At 47.0% G+C, this 23,670-nt stretch overlaps 1 protein-coding gene across 5 annotated transcripts in view; it reads left to right on the forward strand.

The window, feature by feature from the left end:
* LMTK2 (lemur tyrosine kinase 2) overlaps positions 1-23,670 on the forward strand; it is a 74,993-nt gene that overhangs the window by 23,453 nt on the left and 27,870 nt on the right. For all 5 annotated transcript variants that reach the window (XM_044935564.2, XM_025275575.3, XM_025275576.2 and 2 more), the window contains exons 2-7: positions 1,909-2,033; positions 5,204-5,348; positions 7,299-7,372; positions 7,781-7,899; positions 11,938-12,025; positions 21,265-21,401. In XM_044935564.2, coding sequence (XP_044791499.1) covers positions 1,909-2,033; positions 5,204-5,348; positions 7,299-7,372; positions 7,781-7,899; positions 11,938-12,025; positions 21,265-21,401 — 688 coding nt within the window. The remainder of the gene's footprint in view (positions 1-1,908; positions 2,034-5,203; positions 5,349-7,298; positions 7,373-7,780; positions 7,900-11,937; positions 12,026-21,264; positions 21,402-23,670) is intronic.

The following is a 23,670-nucleotide window of genomic DNA, read 5'->3' on the forward strand; positions in this document are numbered from 1 at the left end:
TTTGTTTTCTTTTCACGTGCTGTTGTCTTGTTTAAGGAAAATGGTGGCATCGTTCCTTCACTTGTCTCCAGGCTTCCTCCTTGGTGCCTTTGAACACATAATTAGCCATAGGTGGAAAAGTTTGTTTCTGACTTTCCCGTGGCAATCGTTTCACAATATATATGTATATCAAATTATCATGTTGTACACCTTAAACGTACACTGTGCTATATGTTGTATCTCAAAGCAGGAGAGAAAGAAAAGTATGTTTCTTTGTAAAACACCAGTAGGTGAGACTGAACGATTTGCTCTAACAAAAAATAGAAAGGTTCAGAGTGAGCCTACTTGAATAAGATGATGTCTAGATAACTGAATCTTTGCTGAAAGTGAGCTGTCAGAGCCTTTATGCTCCCGACAGGGGTTGCAGGCTTCTTCTTAGTGGCTCACATGCAGTGTCTACTGCAGATTCTTTTCGAAACAGCCCTCTAAAGATGAAGGAGTTATTCTGAGCTGTCCCCGCCCCCAAGCAGAAGCGGGTCACAGGCTGTCGTCGAAGGTGTGTTGTGTTCAGTTTCTCTGTCATGACCGGGGCTCCCTGGAGAAGTGGCTGATTCTAAAGTCAGAACAGGGGCTGGAGCCTCCTGTAGCACCAGAGTAAGGAAGTGTTGGAGGTTAAAAAAAAAAAAAAGAGGGGGGCATGTCCGAAGGACCCAAGCGTCAGCTTGAAAGAGCTCCCCACGGGGCCAAAGCTGGAACAGTCTGAGCTGCAGAGTCATGAGAATAATGGCTTATCACCCAAAGTATAGAACAGAATAAATATCTATGAGTTCATAACTTTATCAATGACTGAAAAGTGCAGGAAGAGGGACGGCTCTCCCTTTACAGAAGAGTCCCAAGTAATATGTGTTTAAGGACTAAGGGAAATAGAAAAATCACCATTAGAGCATCACAGTGTGTGGACCCAGTGTGTGGGTGGAGCCTCAGAGCATGTCCCCCCAGGTTATCAGTGACTGTAGTCATTTTAACCTACCCCTGCACACCCAGTAACACTGCTCCCTCCAAGAAGCACAGCTGAATTCCCCTCCCCGGGCGTGTGCCCTGGACTCTGTGACAGGCTTCTGAAGAGAGGAATGTGCAAAGGGAAGAGGAGACTGTTCACTGTGGTGGTCTCCACCAGGGACCCTGGGACCCGGCTTCACGTAACCAGTAGTGAGTTGTGCCAACATCACGTGCCCCAGATACGATGTCACGGGCAGGACGTTTCGCCCGGCCGTATTCTAGATTCTTCCCACATACGTGTAACCTCAGTCCAGTTTTGAGAAGACATCAGGAAAGTCCAGTTGAGGGATAGTCTGCAAGGTCACTGACAGCTATTCTTCAGAAGCATCACAGTTTTGAAGCACGGACAGAGACATCAGAGGTTGGATGAGACTAGGGCGATAATGAGTAAATGGAACATCGGTGGCCCCGGTTGAATCCTGGCAAAGAAAAAGGGTGTTGATGGAAAAACTGGTAAAGTCCAGGTACAGTTGGGGGTTCAGCTGGTGGTGTAGTATGCGTGTCGTTGTCTTAGCTCTGATAAACGCGCCATGTAGGATGTTCAGGCTAGTGGAAGCTGGGGGAAGAGTGTACGGGTACGCTCCGCATTGTCTCTCTAACTCTGCTGTAAATCTAAAATTGTTTCGAAATGAGAAGTTAGAAAAAAAAAAAAGACTCTCTCAACTTCTTATCCTAGGTTGGTCATCAGCTTTATCTTGAGCATTTGAGAATTATTTTATTAACTGGGATATTATTTATCCCATAATATTTATCCCATATTATTAATGGGATATTATTTATCCCATTTATATCTGGCAGAAAATACATTGATTCGCTTATTAAAGTCAATTTTGGAATGCCTGTGTTAACATTGTTTATTTCTCTTTCCAGGGGAGGCACCTGTTGCAGAAATTTCCACATCTTTTGTGATCCTCTCTGTGGGCAGTTTAATGATATTAATAGTGTTAATTGCAAACTGTGTATCCTGCTGTAAGGACCCGGAAATAGACTTTAAGGTGAGCACAGATGGGAGGAACTTTTAAAGTCATCCCCTGATATGTTTATCGATAGAATAGCTGTATATCATGGTCCCTGGGGAACAGGGGTGGCAATTTTTTTTTTTTTTTTCCTGAATGGGCCAGATAGTAACTATTAAAGTGAAATAAAGAGCTGTTGTAAATAGTAAGTGCTGTGGGCCATGCAGTCTTAGCTCTCACCTCTGTCGTTGTGGCCACGTGAGCCCCAGACCGCATGGAAGCAAGTGGTCACTGCTGTGTGTGGGTGGAGCGTGGTACACAGTGCGGTAGGCCATCTGCATCTGGCCCCCTGGCGGCAGGTGCCAGCTTGGCCTTGGAGCCTCGTGGACAGTAACTGCCCGCCTGTTTTAATGGAAGTTTTTCTGAGTGAGGAATAAGGAACAGTGATTCAGTTCACTTGCTGTAAGGCCTGTGGGGAGAAGAAGGCCAGTTTTGATTCTTTTTCTAAACTTGCAAGCGCTGGTGAATTTGTGGTTGTTGAATCACTGAAGCCAGGGGACCCCCCAGTGCCTCCTGTTTGTCAGGAGCAGCATATTTCCGTTTACCTCAAGCCCTGAGCTCCCTGAGGAGCAGGAAAGAGCAGTGCTGGTAACAAAGCTGGCCCGGAGTGGGAGCTGGTGGTGGGCGGTGTGTGTGTGATAATATAGAGGTGCTGGCCTGGTAGCTTCTGGGCGGAGTCTGCTGGAAACCAGCTGAGATATCCTCTCTAGAACTTGCAGCTGGCATGCTTTAGGGCTCAGTGAAGACTTATTAAAAAGGAGTACATGAAAGAAGGAGAAAAAGAGGGATGTGTGTGCAGAGAAAGTGGTCCTGCAGATAGAGCTTTAGTGCCTGATGACAGTCGTGGGGCTGCCCACGAGCCCTGAGGACTGAGGTTAGGGTCGGGGGGAGCCTTTTCTGTGGACACGTGGACCTTATTTCTCCAGCCTCACACCTGTTTCCTCTGTGTGTCCCCTTTACCTTGGGTTTGGTGGCAGCTCTGAGGATGGAAGACGTGCTGTCCCTTTGGCTGGACGCCAGTGTTACACATGTTTCAGGGAGAGGAAGGCTGAAGGGGGCTGGAGGAAAACTCCCTAGCATGGGTCATTGTCTCTAGAAGACTCCCCGCCCAGAGGACATGAACGCCGAGGCCCTGGAATCGGTGCAGACCTGTCTGGGGGGCCCTGGTGACTGCACCGCCTGGGGGCGCAGCGGCGGGCGCTCAGTCTAGCTGAGGGGCCGCGCACAGACACCTGGCCCTTTGGGGACAGACGTGAAGGCCGATCAGTGTTTCTGAAACCGAAAGCCAGTCTCTCGCACGCCACGAGACCTCACTCTTGCCTTGAATCGTTGTTACCCCCTGATGCTCAGCGTGGGCCCAGGGCGTCCGTGATGACGCAGACTCAGGGAGTGTGTGTTTATCAGGCTTCCCCAGGTGACTTCTGCAGCAGCTCAGGGCCCACACTGGACAGAAGACCCTCCCCAGCCTCAGACCATGGAAGAAGGAGGGAGTCACCGTCTAGCACTCGTGGTCTTCTTTAGACTTAGAAGGGTGGCGTTCCAGAACCGATCGGCCCCGGGAAGTCATTTACCAACCAGGAGGCTGCAGCCTGCTCAAGCCGGTGGCCTGCCGGAGCGCGTCCAGGCAGTGGAGGGCATAGCTCAGAGTGACCCAGTGTCCCCTCACGGCCCCATCGCTGTTGCTGTTAAGCTGTGTTACCTCTCTCAGGGAGTTGGTGATGGACAGGGAGGCCTGGCGTGCTGCGATTCATGGGGTCGCAAAGAGTCGGACACGACTGAGCGACTGATCTGATCTGAATGGTATATCACGCACTGCCCAGGTTAGGAGTGATGAGTGAAGTCTTTTCTTAAACAAGAGAACCTTGAGGAATGTCTGAAGGGGAAACCAGGTGAAACTCTTCTGTTCAGGGGTGACCTCACAGATGGGAGTGTCCTCCTGTCCCCTCCCCAGTAGACAGTGATGGTGTCCTAACGCATTTGGCAACACCTGTGACAGGTATGAGGACATAAAATGTTACATCAGCCACATCCATCCTTACACCCGGCAGCTTCTCCCGTGCACGTGGTGGGGTCGAGGGAGGTGGTAGAAAAGAGTTTGGTCGCGTAGAGGGCTGGAAAACAGTCTTGTTTGGCTTCTGCCATGGCGCCTGGCGGGGTAATGCTCATTAATTATCTGAATGAGTGACCTTGATAGTTGTCTGTATCTATGTTAAATTAACACGGACACCAAGACAGGCCCAGCTCACTGAATGATGATAGCAGGAGTCAGGGTAGCTTTCTGCTGGACAGAGTCACTTAAAAGGGTTCCGCAGCTCGGTTGGTGCAGCCTCCATTTTAAAGTCGCCATCTTTAGAAAGCCAGGCGTTCTTAGAATGTTTATTGCACTTACGTGCCTCAGAGTTTAATACTGACCTTCATGGTTCAGATCCTGATGGTCTTTCTATCTAGTTTCGTACGTTTATGCATTGTTACTCTTGCAAGATGAATAGGACTCACTTAAAAATATCTTTTCTGTGTCTGTTAACTGTCTTTATTTTGATTGAAATTACAAGAAACCAGAAATACATACACAATCGAAAAATAAATGTTTTTATTCAGTATGCAAAGAGATCTGTGAAAGTGAATAATAGTAGTAAAAAGAATGCCTTAAACTGACCCAGATTTAATCCCTGGGTTGGGAAGATCCCTTGGAGAAGAATACAGCAAGCCCACTCCAGTGTTCTTGCCTGGGGAATTCCACGGACAGAGGAGCCTGGCTAGCCCCAGTCCATGGGGTCATAAAGAGTTGGACATGGCTGAGTGACTAACACTTTCACTTTCATAGTAACTTAAAATTCAAATATTGAGCCTGGAAATTATAAGTTCTAGGGGTCATTTTAGATAATTTTGCATTTAACTTCCAAGTTGATCAGTTTAAAAAGTTACATATGATATAATTGATTTTCAGATCTTATTTATTCTGTTTAGAGTCACAGAACACAGTTACTTATGCTTTTTGCTTGAAGGCAACATGAGTTGGAAAAAAAATAATGGCAGGGTGTTCCCAATGAGTGAATAAATGTTTATGTCTTACATGTTAGCATGTATCTTTGGTATTTGCTCTCAAGCTGATTTATATTAGATACAGCATCGCTCTTCCTTTGCTTTAGGAATTTGAAGATAATTTTGATGATGAGATTGATTTTACACCACCAGCAGAAGACACGCCCTCTGTCCAGTCTCCAGCAGAAGTCTTCACACTTTCAGTACCAACGGTCTCACTACCAGCCCCATCACAGTTCCAGCCTTCTGTAGGTAAGGGCTTCCATCCTGATGTCATGTTGCCATGAATAACTTCTGAGTCCTGAGAAAGGAAGCCTTGCTACTAATCATAAAATGATTGGACTGTGGGTCTCCTCTGCTTGCTGATTTCTCTGCCTTCTGCTCTTTGGTGAAGCTCAATTCTGGTGGTCACACTTAAGTTCATTGACATTTCAATTTGTTTCTTTCTTCCTGCTCCTCAGACTGGATAATCTCATTTGACCTGCCTTCAAGTTTACTGATTATCCAAAATCTGTTGTTGAATCCCTCTTGTGAATTTTTTTTTTTCAGTTCTTGCACTTTCAGCTCTAAAACTTTATTTGGCTCCTTTTAATAATTTCTGTCACTTTATTGGTCTTCTTTCAATTTCCTGTGGTTCTTTGCCTGTGGTTTCCTTTAGCCCTTTCAGCGTGTTTAAGACACATGATTTAAGCTCTTGTCCAATAAGGCTCGTGTCTGTTTTCTCAGGGACACTTTCTTTTAAATTTCCTTTGTAGCAGTTCATGTACCATTATTTATTGTTCTTTATTTGTTTTGCAATTTTCTGTTGAAAACTGGATATTTTGAATAACATGATATGCAAAAAAAAAAAAGGGAGCAAGGAACAGGTGCTGTCTGGGTGCTGACAGCCTGACTCTGTGCCGGCAGTGCCCAGCTGGCTGCTGACAGCTCTGCCTTGGCCTCAGCCCCTGCCAGAGGCGACACCTCTGTTCTTGGGCCTCTTCTGCGCAGGTGTCCTTCCCTGAGGATGCACACGGCTCTCTAGGTTGCCCCGTATGTGTAATAATAGCTTTTTAAAAAGAGCTCCTTCCCCCCACCCCAGTTTTCACTGAGCTTTTCCGTAGAAGCTCCAGCTGGTTTATTGTTGCCTCAGTTGTTTTCTGCCCCAGGGGGCAGCACCTTGTCCACCTGGCTTTCGTTGTTTTGAGGCACATGAAGCCTCCTCGTCCTGATAGAGCCCAGTTCAGTGGAAGAAGGGGTGCCCCTGCAGCAGGCCTTCCGGGAAGCCCCGGTCAGGTCAAGAGAAACACGGTTCCTGGGGAAGGAGGGCACTCGGCTCCCTCTGGGACCAGCACCCACTCTGGCACATGGCTTGTTTTTAAGATGTGCTATGAGGCAGGTGGGATGTAGGTGAATGAAAGGCCACAGAGAAATTCTCCCTTCTTCAGTGGCCTTTCTCCTGGTTCCCTTTGATTGCTCTAAACCTTCACCGTCTTCCAGAGTTCTGATGAGGTGGAGTTTGTGACAAGAGTTTCAGTGTTTCCAGAGAGGAACAGTCTAGAGATCCCTACTCCCCACCCCACCCCCAACCCCCGTAAAAGTAAAGGCCAGTGAGTGGTGGTGACTGGTGGTTACAGCAGGGCTGTTGATCAGAGTACTTGGTGCTGGAGCTCAGAGTCAGGGCAGGATACTTTTTCACAAATACTGTCAGTTTTAAAAGTTTCTTTTTTTTAATAATTTTGTTTACTTATGTTTTGGCTCTGACGGGCCTTTGTTGCCGGGCGTAGGCTTTTCTCTCATTGCCGCAAGCAGGAGCCTCTCTCTGGTTGCAGCGCTGGGGCTGCATGGGGCAGCGCTCATTGCTGTGGCGTCTCTTGTTGCAGAGCACAGGCTCTGGGGTGTGCGGGCTTCAGCAGCTCTGGGAGGACTCAGTAGTTGCGGTTCCAGGGCTCTGGAGCACAGGCTCGATAGTTGTGGCTCATGGACTTAGTCGCTCTGCAGCATGTGGGATCTTCCCAGATCGGGGATTGAACCTGTGTCTCCTGCATTGGCAGGCAGTTTCTTTACCGCTGAGCCATCAGAGAAGCCCTTAAGTATTTATTTCTGTCTTTATTATCACAAATGTTAAATTTATATTAGCATTTGTACTTTATAGGTAATATACTTATTATGTCTTTTTGTTAAATACTTATCTTTACTTCTTGAATGTTCTTTTTCCTACAGAAGGTTTGAAGTCCCAAGTTGCCCGCCACAGTCTGAACTACATACAGGAAATTGGGAATGGCTGGTTTGGAAAGGTAAAGTCTGCTCACCTTCATTCTTTCCCTCCTGTTACACTGTTAGAATGCAAAGCTGCTCAAGTCTTACTGTGCGTGACATTGCACATCTCTCTACACACTGTGGCATCAGTTGACCTTCTCCATTGGCCCCTGAAACCATGTAGGAGTGTGAGCGTCAGTGTTTCTGGGTGTGTGAGTTTCCCCAAGAAGGCCTTCTGTTCCTTTATCAGAGCCTTTTCTAATTGTTGGCATAAGAACGGAAAAGAGATGGGAATTTTAGAAGCTTTTCATCGTCCTCCAATTATTTGTTTTTCCTCCTTCCCCTACTTCCCCGTATGACACTTAGAGCACGTTTTAATGGAAGATAGCATGGTTACAGTGAAAACCGTCGTGAAGAGCTGTTCCGTTTCTCATCTTTGGCTTCAGGTGCTCCTTGGAGAGATCTACACAGGCACTAGTGTAGCGAGAGTAATCGTGAAGGAGTTAAAAGCAAGCGCAAGCCCAAAGGAACAAGACACTTTTTTGAAAAATGGAGAACCATACTAGTAAGTAAACCATAGCATATGTTTTTTAAATGTGGTCTGTTGAAAATCAGGTGTTTAAAACCACTTTGAGATTTCTGGTTGTAAAATACACAATTTAAATAAGATCCAGAGTCTCATAGCACAAGACCCAATATGTCCAGGTGTCAATAGAGATTACTCATCTTTGCAAGAAAAGCTCAGCACAAGTAAGAAAAGGCAGCAGATGGTGGGAATGTGAATTAGTGCCGTCACTATGGAAAACAGTATGGAGATTCCTCAGAAAACTAAAAATAGAGCTACCATATGATCCAGCAGTCTCACCCCTGGGCATATATCTGGACAAAACTGTAATTCAGAAAGGTACACGTACCCCAATATGTTCATAGCAGCACTGTTTGCAATAGCCCAGACACAGGCGCAGCCTAAGTGTTCATAGATGAGTGGATGAAGAAGGGGGTATGGACAGTATATACAGTGAATACTACTCAGCCACAAAAAAGAGGGGAATAATGCCATTTGCAACAAGTCAGACAGAGAAAGACAAATACCATACGATATCACTTACGTGTGGAATTGGAAGTATGACACAAGCGAACGTATCTACAAAACAGAAAGACTCAGGCAGAGAATGGAAGTGTGGTTGCCACGTGGGAGGGGGACTGAGGGAAGGCCGGGCTGGGAGTTTGGGATTAGCAGATGCACAGTATTGTATAGAGAACAGGTAAGCATCCAGGTCGAGCTGTTACAGCACAGGGACCTATATTCAATATCCTGAGATAGATCATAATGGAAAAGAATATGAAAAAGCATGTGTATCTGTAAAACGGAATCATGTTGATGTAGAGCAAAAATTAACACAACATTGAAAATCGACTATACTTCAATAAAATAAATACACAAAGACAACAAATACCAACACCAAGATGAGAGTGATGTTTGGATTATCTGACAAGGATTTTAAAGCAGCCATTGTAAAAATGCTCCAGTGAGCAATTAAATTATAATGCCCTTGAAACAAATGAAAACATGCAAAGCCTCAGCAAAGATATAGACAACATCAAGAAGACCTGAATGGACCCTTCAGAACTGAAAAATATAGTAATCAAAATAAAAACTCAATGGATGAGTTCAACAGCAGAATGGAGAGGACAAAGGAGAAACATCAGTGAAGTTGAAGATAAATATTTATCGCCCAATTCATGCAGCAAAAAGAAAATATGCTTTAAAAAAATGAAAAATGCCTCAAGGACTTGGGGGACTTGAACAAAAGATCACGACGTCCCAGATTGAAAGGAGATAGAAAATGGCTTAAAAAGATGTTTAAAGAAGTATTCACTGAAAATTGTTCCACATTTTGCAAAGACAAACCTACAGATTCAAGAAATGGAGCAAATCTCAAACAGGATAAACCCAAAGAAATGTGTGCCCACACACATCATAGTCAAACATCTGAAAACAGAAGACACGAAGTCTCAAAAGCAGGGACAGGGAAGCACCATCTTACCTATGGGGTCGGATGACATTAGAAAAGGGGAGTCTCAAATCGATAATCTCAGCTCATACGTTAAGGGACCAGAAAAAAAAGGAGCAAAATGAACTCAATGCAAGCAGGAGTGGATATTAAAGAAAAGAGCAGAAAGCAGAAAGACAGTAGATAAAAATCAGTGAAACATAAAGCTGGCTCTTTGGAAAGACAGTAAAGTTGGAAAACCTCTAACACCACTGACAGAGAACAGAAGAGAGAGAACACACAGATTCCTAATACCAGGAATGAAACAGACCTGCAGACATCAAGAGGATAGAACGGGACCAGCAGCTCTAGTGTATATATTTGACAACTTAGATGAAATGCACCAGTTACTCAAAAAGCACAAGACGCCACAGCTAACTCAGTATGGAATAGGTTATTTGAATAGAATTATTAAAGAAAGGGAGTTTGAAACCTAAAAACTCTCCAAAAGAATCTCTGGGGTTGGACAGTTTGACCAGAGAATTCTTCAAAGTAGGTGAAGATGGTGTAGTCACTGCAGACACTTTGTTAAAAAACTATAATATACACTGACCCACCATATGTGTGAGTCACAGCTCTCCAGAGAAACACGAGCCGCAGGGTCTGCAGAGAGGTGGACAGCTAGGTGGAGAGACGGACGGATGAATAGGTGGGTGGGTGGGTAGATGGGTAGGTGGGTGGGTGGGTAGATGGGTAGGTGGGTGGGTAGGTAGATGGGTAGGTGGGTGGGTAGGTAGATGGGTAGGTGGGTGGATAGATGGGTAGGTGGGTGGGTGGGTAGATGGGTAGGTGGGTGGATAGATGGGTAGGTGGGTAGATGGGTAGGTGGGTGGATAGATGGGTAGGTGGGTGGGTGGGTAGATGGGTAGGTGGGTGGATAGATGGGTAGGTGGGTGGGTGGGTAGATGGGTAGGTGGGTGGATAGATGGGTAGGTGGGTGGGTGGGTAGTTGGGTAGCTGGGTGGGTAGGTAGATGGGTAGGTGGGTGGTAGGTGGATAGGCAGGTAGGTAGATGGATAGGTAGGTAGATAAATAGATGGATAGGTAGGTAGGTCGACAGATGAAAGGCAGGTCGGTAATTTATTTTAAGGAAATGGCTCATGCAGTTACGGAGTCGGGCAAGGCTGCCGGGCGGGGCCAGCAGGCTGGAGACACGAGCAGAGCCACTGTTGCAGTGGAAGCGTGGAGGCCGTCCGCTCACAGCATTTCTTCTTCACTGGGGGAGGCTGGTCTTTGCTCTCCTAAGGTCTTCACCTGATTGGACGAGGCCCACCCACATGATGGAGCACCGTCCGCTTTTACTGAAAGCCAACTGATTTAGTGATGGTCTCGTCCCCAAACGCCCTCACAGAAGTGTCCAGGATAACATTTGACTGAATACCTGTGCACTGTGGCCCAGCCAAGTTGACACAAAATTAACTATCACATCCTATAATCTAACTGTTGCAATCCTGGGCATTTATCTCAGAGATCTTATTTCCACACAAAATCTCTTGCATGATTGTTTATAGGAGTTTTGTTTATAATAGCCTCAAACTGGGAAAACTAAAATGCCATCCCTAGGTGACTGGTTTGGACTAACTGTGGTCCATCCAACCCATGGAATTCTCCTCAGCGGTAAATGAGGAGGGACCCCTGATGCAGGTGGCAACTTGGGTAATCCTAAAGGCGTTAATGCTGAGTGAAAAAATCAACCTCAGAAGGCCACACACCGTGTGATTTCATTTACATACATTCATTTACATAATCTTCTGACAATGAGACATGTGGAAAGGAGACCAGATTAGTGGTTGCCAGGGCCGAGGGATGGCTGGTGGGGGTTGTCAGGGTGTGACCATGGAGGGTGGCACAGAGAGCTTCGTGGTGGGGGGCAGTTGTGTATTTCTGCTGTGTAGTGGTTGCATGAATCTACACACTTGGCAACAGGACCCAGGCGCACACAGAACACTGCTCCCGAGCGTCAGTGCCCTGGTTTCAGGACTGCATTGTGTTAGGTGTCACCAGGAAGGAAAACTGGGTGAAGGGAGCCTGGGCCCCTCTCTGTACTGTCTTTGCAACTTACTCTTATTTCATTATTGTCTTATTCTTATTTCATTATTGTCTTCAAAATAAAGATAAAAAAAAAACATTTTGGCATATCCTTTTTTTTTTTAGCTTTTAGACAACATATTTTTCCAAAATGTTTGCATATACAATGATTTATAAAAACAGTATATGAACTACTTAACATGTAGATTGAAATGCTTATTGAATATAGTCCTCCTCCTTTTAAATGCTGCTTCAAAATGATAGCTATAAAGTTAAATTACCAGAGTTAAAAGATTCTGATGACATAAGTTGTTTTAATTTGTGAAAATGTTCACCTGCTTGCCTTTGAATTATGTAATCAATACGTAACTTAGAATGCATCTGTTAAATATAATCTTCTGGTGCACTTTTCAGTTGATCGTATTTAAATCGTTAAGAATGTTCAATTTGGGGATACTGTTTGAACAGTTTTATTGGCCTGCTCCCTCACGAACACTGCTGTGACTTTTATTTTTTACCAGTATCCTTCAGCATCCAAACGTCCTCCAGTGTGTCGGACAATGTGTAGAAGCAATCCCCTATCTTCTGGTGTTCGAGTTCTGTGACCTGGTAAGTTTTTAGTACAAGCTCAAGGTCACGTATTTCAGAAGTTTTTAACCAAAGTGTTTCTGGCAGATGGAAATGCTGGATGAGGGATGGCTTTCACTTCTATTCCAAAGAAACATGGTTAACAAACTGTATATATTCGCTTTCAGTGGATTATGTTGCAGTAAACTCTTCCCCGCCCTTTCCCCCAGCCTCAGTGCCTGAGCAAAGTGGTCCGCATCGGCTCGGGGTCGGATGCAGCTCCCTTCCCGGCTACTTTCATCTCCACTCCAGGGTCAGCGTTTTATTCTATTGTAGCTGCTGCGGGAAATGTGTATTCTGGTGATCAGTACAGTATGTCTGTGTGGGTCTTTTGGGTCAAGTTTATGAAGCTGTTCAAATCTGTTTCCTCCTCATTTGTGGAGAGGGGGCAAGAGCAGAGGCAGCCTGGGTCAGTTTTCTATTAGGTATTGAGAGGCATGTTAAAATCTTCTGATTACGTATTTTCCTTGTTTTTTTTTTATTACAGTTCTAGTTATTCTGTTTCATACATTTTGATACCTACCGCATCAGGGATACAAATTTAGAATAGATATAACTTCCAGTAATTTGAAACTTTTATTATTATGAAGGGACTCTCTTTAACATTAAAAGCATTACTGAGGATAGTCTTTAACAATATTAATATAACTATGCCAGCTTTCTTTTGGTTAGAATTTGCCTGGTTTGGTTCTGCCAATTCTCTGGTTGACATCTCTTGTAAATAGCTTATTGTTAGAATTTTTTTAATCTGTCAGTTTTGGTCACTTAAAGTGGAACAGGTTGTCCATTTGTATTTATTATACCTGCTGTGATGTTTAGAATGTTACCTGCCTATTTTTTATTGTTTTTCCTACCTGATTCAACTTCTGTTATTTGCTCTTTTTGTAGCCTTGGTTTGGATTCTTAAAATTTTTTTGTTTTAGTTTTCCCCATCTCCTATTGTAGATACTGTTTCTAATTTGGTGTATGGTTACACCAGAAGTTGCAACATGCACCTTTAGGTAACAAAGTTTAAAATTAATGGACTTCACTCTCCTCCGGAGACACCTGCTAGAGCTCTGTCTCCTTGTAAGGAAACCAGAGTTAATCTCACTGTTCTCTGTGGCCCCCGGCGGTTTCTCCCTTCATGGAGGCTGCTTCCTGATTGAATACTTGCTGCAGAAAGGCAGCTCCCTGCTCTCACAGGACCCAAAGAGAAAACTGGTCATTGTCCTCTGGGTCTCCTGCTTAGAGGGAGCAGATATGTGACAATTGCCATTTAGCCGGGTTATTTCATAAAGTGAAAGTGAAGTCGCTCAGTCGTGTCTGACTCTTTGTGACCCCATGGACTCTAGCCTATCGGGCTCATCCGTCCATGGGATTTTCAGGCAAGAGTGCTGGAGTAGGTTGCTATTTCCTTCTCCAGGGGATCTTCCCAACCCAGGAATCAAACCCGGGTCTCCCGCATTGCAGGCAGACGCTTTGCTGTCTGAGCCACCAGGGAAGCCCAGTATTTCATAGAGGTGTGAGAACAGTGGGGAAGGAGTTCCCCGTCGTGTTTCTGACAGTTTTATTGCACAGTTGATTTTGGTTATCTCAGTGTTGTCAGAGGTATAATATGCATGATCCTTGGTTATCATTAAATAGAATATGAAAATAACTCCTTTTAACCTAGCTCTGGGTGACCAGTGTGACAGGTGACCCAGCCTGTGGAGAAAGCACACCCAAGATGCATTTTCACGTGATGAGACAGGTCTGCTTGTCAAAATTCTGCTTTTGTGAGATACTTAATGGTGTCTTTTTTGGTTCCCTAATTGGCTCCTGATACTGATTATAAACAGCAATGGGAGCACTCTCTGTGAGCGAGCATAAGACAAATAAGTGGGAGTCACCATCTTCCTGAAATGGCACATTTGCAGGCTAATCGAGGTGGTTTCTAAAACCAGCTCATGTGCTTTGGCATTTTCTTATTCTTCACCCAGTCTGTGCATTCCTGAAAGTCTTACTGGGCAGTGTTGTTTTTCCTGGAATAGTAAAAGCTTGATGTTTTCTTCTGAATGGGTTCAGGTGATGAGTTAAGTTTCATGTCTACGTACATATTCAAATAGTTGAGCACAGAGTCTCATTTTCATACCCGTGTTCATAGCAGCATTATTCACAGTAGCCACGAGGCAAAAGCAGCCCAGGGATCCATCAGTGGATGAACAGGTAAGGAAAATTGGGTCTGTCATGAACTGGAATATTACTCAGTCATAGAAAGGAAGGAAATTCTGACACATGCTGCCATATGGATGAACCTTGAGGACATTATGCTCAGTGAAATAAGCTAGGTCACAAAAACACAAATACTGTAGGAGTCCACTTGCATGAGGTTCCCAGAGTGGCCCCTCCAGGGTGAAGGTGGTAGGGTGGGTGCCAGGGGCTGGGGGAGTTGCTATTTAGCAGGGAGCAGAGTCTGAGTTTGGGAAGATGAAGAGAGTCCTGAGGGTGGATGGGGGTGAGGGCTGCACGACAGTGTGGATGGACTTAATGCCGTGGAAGTGGACACTGAGAAGTGGTTGAGGGGGTAGCCTTGTGTTACGTGGTTTTTATCACATAAAAGACATTGGTGATCATTTACTTTTATGTAAGGGGCTCTACCAGTGTAACCTACACCCAGCAGAGGCTGGGGTGCTGGTGGAATCTGTCGGTCAGCACTCAGAATGACCAGTCTCATGTTAAGGAAAGGCTGTTGACCTAGGGAGCCCCCCACCTTGCCCCTGGTGGGGTCACATCTATCTCTGAGGGCAGTTCCCTGCTCATCAACTCTGGACCCTAGTACATGTCGGAGAGACCAGCTCCCCAGCAGCAGGGGCTGGGCCTCACTGGGGGCACTGTGATCAGGTCTTGGGCTCAGCATGCTCAGAGCCTGGGTGACAGAAATGCTCAGCTCACATCGGGCCCATGAGCCCTGGAGACGCCTGCCTGCCTGGACTGCAGGGATGTCCCCAGAGCACCCCGAAGCCTGGATTCCCCTGAACCTTGCTCCCAGCCTGGGTGCCCCAGGACCCTCCCAGAAAGAGGCCAGCCTGAGCAGAGGCACGCCATCCAAGGCAGAGGCGCCCTCTGGCCAGGGTCCAGAGGACAGAGGCTGCCGGCCCAGGCTCGGGAATGAGTAGCCGCAGCCACCGTGACGGGCCACTGTCTTCACAGGTTCTCAGCAGGTCAGAAGCTGGCGAGGGCACGTTGGCCTCTTGCGTCGTCACCAGGCGGGGAGCATGCTCAAAGATACCATCTCTTGAGGAGAAAGGAGAGAATGTTTTCGTACTTACTTAGGTCATTTCTTGTGAGATGGAATTACCGGTCTCTTTTTGAAAAACACTTTCTCTTAGAATTTTTATGAAAGAAGTAAAAAAGTCTGCAGGGTTTGGTAGCTGGCCGGCAGCCACCAACATGTCCTGCCGAGGGTGGGTGCAGTGCTCGTGGGCGGAGGGCTCAGCGCAGGGCGCCGTGTGGAGCATGTGGCCACGGGGGCTGTGGCGCGCCCCGGGTGTGTCTGTGGGCGGGCAGCGAGAGTGGGGTCAGGATCACTCAGCAAAAGTGTGTGAGCACCTGTTGGGAACCAAGGGCTGTGCCCCGCGCTCTGGGGAGCATGGCGAGCCACCCCCGTCCTGCCTTTTCCACCCGGAGGGCCAGGCGGGCCTGCCTTCACACGCTCGTCCTGCCACCTGCTTGTGTGTCTCCCTGGAAAGGCCCTAACCTCATGAAGCCTCAGTGTAGGCATCTGTAAAGTGGGCGTGATCCTGCCTCTCCCAGGCCCAACCATAAGATGGTGAATATGAATCGCTGGGCACATAGTAAGTGCTCAGGAAATGGTAGTTAGGTTTATTCATTTTTCTTATTTTCTAAAGATTGTAATTTAAAGGTTTGGGTAGTTCTGTGTAGCAGTTCTAAGTAGGTTCATTGGGGTAGGCTTCACAAAGAAGGTGGTGTTTGGTTTGCAAGTGGACGGGCAGGTGGATGGACTTTGCTCAGCAGGAAAGGGTCTCAAGGACACGTGAGCCAGGCAGGGGAGCTTGATGGTGTGCACGTGTGGGGTTGGGGGGGCCTGGGGACCTGTGGGCGAGAGTACCACGATCGGGGAGGCAGGTTGGCGTCTGCTGGGAGGGATCAGTTGGAAGGGAGTCGAGCAGAGACCAACCACTGGGAGGTCAGACTGCAGGCCAAGGTGACAGAAGGAAGCAGGTTCCGCTCCGCTCCGTCTTGCTTCCATTAAGAGTCAGCAGTTCTGCCTCTGTCCCCACACCCCAAAGCGGAGATGCAGAGATGAGAGTCTTTCCTTGGCCAGGGAGCGTTTTTGGCGTCTGGGTAGACTCCACGCACTTCTGTGGCCAGCTGGCTCCAGCAGCTCAGGAGAGGCTCCGGGGCTGATGGAAGCATGGCCTTGCCCGCCCAGGTGTTGGCGGGGAGACAGGCCCGACAGCGCCGGGCCTCATGCTGGGCACCGAGTCTTTCGAGCAGGCACTGCAGCTTCATGTTACAGATGAGAAGACTGCGGCGAGGGAGGGACAGGCCCTGCCGGCCACGCCCAGGACCACGCCTTCTCCTCGAGGCCTCCTTGTCGGAGTCACGTGTTTGCCTTGGCGAAGCGGGGATTTTAACTGATGGCTTAATTTTATTCTACATACTTTTGTATCAGGTGGGGTTAATGCCTGCACATTTGTGTTCCATCAGCGGGAAGCCTCCCTGAATTGGCCTTTTGTTCAGAAATGCCATGTCTTGTTCATGAATGAACTTGTGAAGTAAGCCCACGCACAGGGACCATTCCAGACACATGGAGATGAGTGATGTGCTCTGTGCCTCAGGAGTGTGAGGAGAAGAGAGAGGGCATGGGCTTACGGTGGAGCAGAGGGGACACGTGGACAGTGTCCCCAACTCAGAACCCGCAGAGGGGACACGTGTCGAACGATGACACGGCATGATCAGGCTTTGCGGTGGGGCGATACGGGCGGCTGGTAGGGGGGTGCCACATTCCCAGGGCCCAGCCAGTGGCCCTCTCCTTCCCAGCATGTGACTGCCGCCCTGGGCCCCGTGGCCCAGGCTTTCTCTGACTGTAGGTCCAGGACTTGGTGATGGGTGGTGGTGGGCGTCTCGGGACAGAGCAGACTCCAGAATGAGGACTCTGGTTTTGGCTGAATGCCCTGGGGAAATAGAGATGCCAGTTCCTGAGATGGAGCAGATCTTGGAGCTTTGCACTGTGAGCGCTGGGTTGGAGGTGCCTCTTGGGCATCCCGGGAAGGATGTCGAGTGAGCAGCTGACAGATGAGCCTGGGGCTCGGGGGTTGGGGGGGGTCTGAGCCAGAGAGGCGTGTGAGAGATGATGTTCAGTGCCCATGGGATGATATGCCCACCCGGGAACAGGTGTCGCGGCGAGGAGGGATGAGGACCATGGACAGAGCCCTGGGTGTGCTGGCGCCTGCTGACCAGGGAGAGGGAGAAGGTTCTGCACAGGGACCTGGAGAGGAGCCACCGGGGAGCTCGGAAGGAGGAGGCCAGTGGGGAAGGAAGGAGCAGGCCCTTACTGGGTTCTGAGCGGCTGGGGATAGCTGATGGGAGCAGCTGGAGCCAAGCCTGTTGGGGGTGAGGGGTTCTGGGGGTAGGGGGCAGGCCAGCCGGCAGGCCCAAAGCCCTGTGTCCATAAGAGGGAGGTGGGATGGGTGCAGGAGCCGGGTATGCAGGCAGAGGAGTGCACGCTGATTCTTTGAGCAGAGACGGGATGGGCTCGGGGAGGGTAATTCGTGATGAGAGGAGGTGCTGTGCGGGTGTAGGCGTGGACAGGCGGGTCTTGAGTGCTGGCGAGGGCAGGAGGCGCAGTCTGCGTGAGGAGTGAGAACCCTGGGCTGGCAGTTCGCAGGGCCTTCTGCCTGGTGCAGAGGTTTCATTTCCTCAGTGGATGCTGGGCACGTGGCTGTCGATGCCATTCCTTCGTCCTTTCAGTCAAATTTTTGTTTAAAAACATAAAGTTTTCTCCCAAATCCTTCTGTTAAACGTATGAGCAATTGTAATTTCTAATCTGTTTGCTTGTTGGGTCTTTACGCCGTGTTGAAGTGAATTCATGGTTCTCCGTGTCCGGCGGAAAGCTGGACAGAGCACTCAGGGCAGCCGGTGTTGGGGTTTGAGAGGGTCCTCCCGAGGAAGCATCTGAAGGTCCGCGTGCCTCAGTACAGAGGGGGCCAAGCTGCTGCTCTGGCGTCTGAGGTCTCAGTACCAGCGCTTTGCTGCCATCTAGCGTCGTAAGGTTTTCTTGAGTTTTTTACGGAAGGGCATTAGGGAGAATGTGAGAAATATTTAAAACTTGGATAAAGGGAACTTTGTTTTGTTTCAGTATACATTGCTGTTCTCATTGTTTCTCTTTTTAAGTAATAGACCAAAGTAATAATCCCAGTCGACTCACTAAGCATCATTAAAACGTAAGCCAGATATCTAAATTTTTACAGCTTTATCTGTTTTGGATAGAATGGATCAATTTTTAGTCGTTACAGAAACATCTTTGCTATAGTTGAAGATCTTACACTGATTTTTCTTTTGCACGGTGGTGCCAGGAGAGCGCTGGAGTTCTTTCTAGAACACAGAAGTAGCCCTGGGCCCCTCCCAGCCCATTGCAGGTCTCGTCCGTGAGAAGCTCATCTGCTCCTCAGGAACCGCTGATGTTGACTCTGCAGGTTAGAGACGTGTTTGCCCGGGCCGTGCTCACCCTCCCCCTCTCCTTCCCACCCCAGTGCAGGTGGGGAGAGACTGAGTTTTTGCCAAGCTGGAAACCTTCAGAGCTGAAGCAAAATCTCCTTCTGTTTATTATACTTTATCTCCTGGTGAAATTTGGGGAGTGGCCTATTGTGGAGAGAAGATAACTTAAGAACAGTGAGTGGTAAGGAATATACTTTAGGTAACCTTGAAAAACAGCTACACCCACTCCGCTGTTCCTGCCTTCATGGCCAAAATCACTTGGGAAGTGTTCGCTGTTGGCTGGCAGCTCCTGTTTGCTTTGAGCATTGGCCAGACGCAGAGCAACACAGTCCTGCTTTTGTGTGAGGGTAGTTTTTTCCTTAGATGGTCATTGAAGGAAGGGGGTTAGACAGATGCCTTTTAAGTTGTCATTTCACTGGTAAGGTGAATAAACTTCAGTTCTCTGATCTCATATTTCATTTCCGTGTGGGCTACCTTATGAAAATCCCATGAGCCTGTAGGCCCCATGCTTTCTGCTGGAGTTTTTCTGGGTTAATTTAATTGTCACCCAACACAGGGTTTATTCCCACCACTTCTGCACTGGACAGAGCCTAGCCTGGGTGAAGGTGGGTTGGGTGGTGAGGAGAATGTATTTTTCTTAAAGGGGGAAAAAGGTGTTTCTCGTCTGGAGCAGCTTGTAGTTGTGCGGGGTGCAGAAGGGGAAAGGCTGTGTTTGCAGAGAAGCAGGAGCGCGGTGGTGGGGGTGAGCACCCACCCTGGCCTGGGGCGGCAGCTCCCGTGGCGGAGCAGCTCGCTGAGTCGGGAACAGTCCTAGAGACTTTAGTTGACTTGACATTCGTTCATTCTTGTAAAATAACTGATTTGATCTGCATACTAATTGGATTCACTCACCAAATACAATTTTCTTGGCAAGTAAACAGAAGAGTGGAAGTGCAGGCCCGTTGTTTGTTAGTTCTGTGACCTTGGGCAAAGTTCTCACCCTCCCTAAGCCTCTTCCACGTCTGGAAAGTGGTTCAAATTGTGAGAGTTATTTGCAGTAACAGGTGCAGAAACTCCCAGCACAGTGCTTGGCTCCCGCTTGAAAGCTCAGATGGTAACAGTTATTGATACCGACGTTGTTGTTGTTGTTCATTCGCCACGTCGTGTCTAACTCTTTGCAACCCCATGGACTGCAGCATGCCAGGCCTCCCTTCCCTCACCATCTATCACAGTTTGCCCAAGTTCATGTCCATTGAATTGGTGATGCCATCCAACCATCTCATCCTCTGTCACCCTCTTCTCCTTCTGCCTTCAATCTTTCCCAGCCATGAGAACCCCATGATACCAACATTATCATTCATATAAAGATCATTGAAACAGGGAATGAAAACAGATTTAGGTTCTTGGTTTGGACTTAGACGTTCCTTTAGAATACACTTAGTATTGAGTGTGGACAAATGCAGCAGAGGAATGTTGGGTTTTAAAGTTTAATTTGGGAGGTTTGATCAGTTTGCTGTCTTCAGTAGCAGTCGTTAGGAAGGCATTCAGTTCTTTTAATTGGTCAAGGAATTTTCTTCCTCAGGCATCTTTTTTGACTCATGCGTAAAGAAAACTGAAAGCTTTTGACTTGCTTTTTCTAAATTTTATTAATTGATTATATATAAAGCTTTACCTTGGAATTACATCACATAATAAATACTTAATCATGTGGTAAGCAGAACATGGAAGATTGCCTCAAAGGTGTATTTCCCCAAAGAGATACATGGTAAATGCCCCAGGACATACCACCCTGAGAGTCAGGGGACAGAAACCCAGAAAGGTGTGTGTGTGTTGTGGGGGGCGGAGTGGGGGTTCCTTCACGGGTACCCGGGACATTGAAATGCCTGTGTGCTGGGGTCTAAGTGTAAATTTGTTCAATTTCCTGTCCTTTGAACAGACTTAATTAGAGTCACATCGTGAATGTTTCTGAAGTGGCCCTAGTGATCTTTTTCACAGGGGGTGTGGGGGAGCCGGCAAAGAATTGCAGCCATTACTGGCACTTGACAATGCTTTTTCTTCCTTTCCCATCCGTTTTTCTTCCCCTCCCTCCCTCTGTGTTGTTGCTGAGAGCTTCTGTGATGTGACCTCCGCTGGAAGCCTTGGAGGTGGTACAAGCGGCTCCTCTTGCTCACTCTCCATCTTGTTCTTTCAGTGACCTGGGAGTTTCTGTGCCTCTGCACTAAATGCAAAGTGTGTGTGTCAGCGTAAAATTATCTTTTTATTTTTATTATTCGTTAGCCGTTGTTATCCATGTGTTTCTATAACAAAGGTAAACTAATGTTGAATTTAGAATGATCCTAAAAGAAGAATGACATTTTCTCGAGCTTTGAAGTATTTGGTTGGAATTGCTTTTTTTGTAAATTTAAATGTGTTCAGTAAGATTCTTAATTAAGCTCAAATCTGAGTAATTTCCAAGAAGTCACGTCAGCATCTCGGTCAGCTGAGATGCCCGCCTGTCCCCCCGGTCCTCTCTGGAAACTGACCTGCGCTGGTTCCTGCAGGGCGACCTGAAGGCTTACCTGCGTGGCGGCGAGCCGGCGCCGGCGCGGGGGGACTCACAGACCATGCTGCTGCAGAGGCTGGCGTGCGAGATCGCAGCGGGGCTGGCGGCCATGCACAAGCGGCATTTCCTGCACAGGTGGGTCCCTCCGCTCGCGCGCCTCCCCCACCCCAACCCCAAACATGGCACCGGCTCTGCTGGAAGCCCAAGAAGGACCAGCTTTGGGTGTCAACTTTCAATTTATAAACAAGACGTCCCCTCCTGCCCAGGGTCAGAACAAGGGTCGAGCTGGGCTCCGTCTAAACCAGCACCAGGGAACAGAGTGCCAATACAGCCTAAGACCTAGAGGTTATTGCTAGAATCTCAAAGCATGCCAAAGGGTGTGATGCTCAGAGTCGTGACGGAGCAGTTCTGGTCTGCCTTCCGGACCCCTGCCTTGGCATCCCCCTCGCATCAGCCTCAGGCTCCGCCTCTACCCACTGGGCGTCGTCGTCACAGTGTGGCCCTCTCCAGTTCTGGAGGAGGGCTCTGAGGGCCTGACGTCATCTTCTGATAGAAGGTCCCAGTGTCGGCCTCTGGTCGGCACTCCGAGAGGCCGCGCCGACTGGGTCGGGGGTTCTGGGGTTGGTGTGAGCAGCACTGGGGTCGGGGTAACGCATCTCTCTAGAGATGTGTTTCTGGTCCCACGTGAGCAGCCACAGCTCTCAGAGTGCGTCGTATTTTGTTCAGATCATCCACATAATTGTTTTAATTAGGATGGCAAAGGGCTTTGAGTCCTGAGATGATGATTCTTTAAACTCAGAAGGAGACTCCTGCTTGTTCTCCTCCAGCCTTTTCAGCTCTGATTTGTGTTTGAAATGTTTTCTCACGTCTGTGGACAAATTGGGCAGAGTGTGTGTGTGTGCGTGTGCGCGTGTGCATGCGTGCGTGCATGCTCAGTCACGTCTGACTCTTGCGTGCTCAGTTTGTGTGTGTGTATGCACGTGTGCATGCGTGCATGTATACTCAGTCATGTCTCTGACCACCGCCCCCCGCCCCGGCCAAGGCTCCTCCATCTGAATACTGAAGTGGGTTGCCATTTCCTCATCCAGGGGATTTTCCTGACCCAGGGATCGAACCCACGTCTCCCAAGTCTCCTGCATTGTTAGGCAGGTTCTTTACCACTGAGCTGTCTCTTTAGTTGACTTTAATTAAATCATTTTACTCTTAACAATCGAAAGACCTGAAAAGGAATACCTGTGTGTACTGACATGGAGACATAGGTTGCACAGGTTGTATATTTTATGTATACACATATATAAAATGTTTTTAAAATACGACACCATTAAAAAAAGAAAATGCTTATATCTGTGGGGGTTTATGTGAGTCTCTGTGTGTATGTGTGTGAACAGATATGGAAAAATACCTATCAAATTCTCAACATTACTTCAGGGTAGGAAGAAGAAAATTAACACTCTTCTTACATATCTATCTTGTTTGACTTGCACAGTGAGCAGATCATTCTGATAAGGTGCTTTTTAAGAGACCTGAAAAAATTATGAATTTCTTCAGGCCCAAGGCAGAAACCCTTACACAAAACTTCAAAATATAAAGATCTATTTGTTTTATAATGGAAAAATCTTATATTTTGTTTTTTTCCCTTGTAACAGATTAATACCCAGCATATTTGTATTGTTACTCTTTTATAAAACACAAGTGATTATTACCTAAATAGTGGAGCATTTTCAGAGAAGATCCCATCAGAATCAGCAACATAAAGTTATCAGAGACAACTGGAAATTGTTTAAAGCCCAGATTGGTTTCTATGATTATATTTTAAAAATCTGCAAAGTAAATGTTACCTTCCTGTGAGTTTCTTTAAGTTAAAGTTTTACTTACTTTTGAATCTTGTTTCAAACAAATAAAGATGATAAATTAACTCACATGATTTGGATGTAATTCAGGTACATAAACTCAAGGTAAAGAAAATTCCTGAAACCATTGACAGCTGTTTCATTTTGTTTTAAAAAGTAGCCATATTTTATGTAATTTTGTGTGCTTTATTTTTTTGTTGGTAGCACACCATAATAGCATTTTATAAAATTGAAGTAGAGTTGCTCGGCAGTGCTGTGTCCCAGATGTACAGCAGAGTGGCTCAGTTGTATACATGGTTTTCAGATTATTTGTCAGTCTAGGTTGTTACAAGACACTGAGTACATAATAGCATAGTTTTAAGTTGGACTTTGGAATATTTATTTGTTGACTCAAAGTCAAACTTTCTATGTTGGTGGAAATAGAACTTCCCATACATCGAACTGGAAGCTGATCTAGTAAGGCACTCCCAGTTAATTTTTACTTTTACTTATTGTCTGAGAGGAGACTTAAGCCTGGGTCTTGGGCAGGCTGCGTTTCTGCAGTCAGAGACGTG

This window comes from Bubalus bubalis, chromosome 24 (assembly GCF_019923935.1).
Source record: "Bubalus bubalis isolate 160015118507 breed Murrah chromosome 24, NDDB_SH_1, whole genome shotgun sequence".
In the NCBI taxonomy this organism is placed as follows: Eukaryota; Metazoa; Chordata; class Mammalia; order Artiodactyla; family Bovidae; genus Bubalus; species Bubalus bubalis.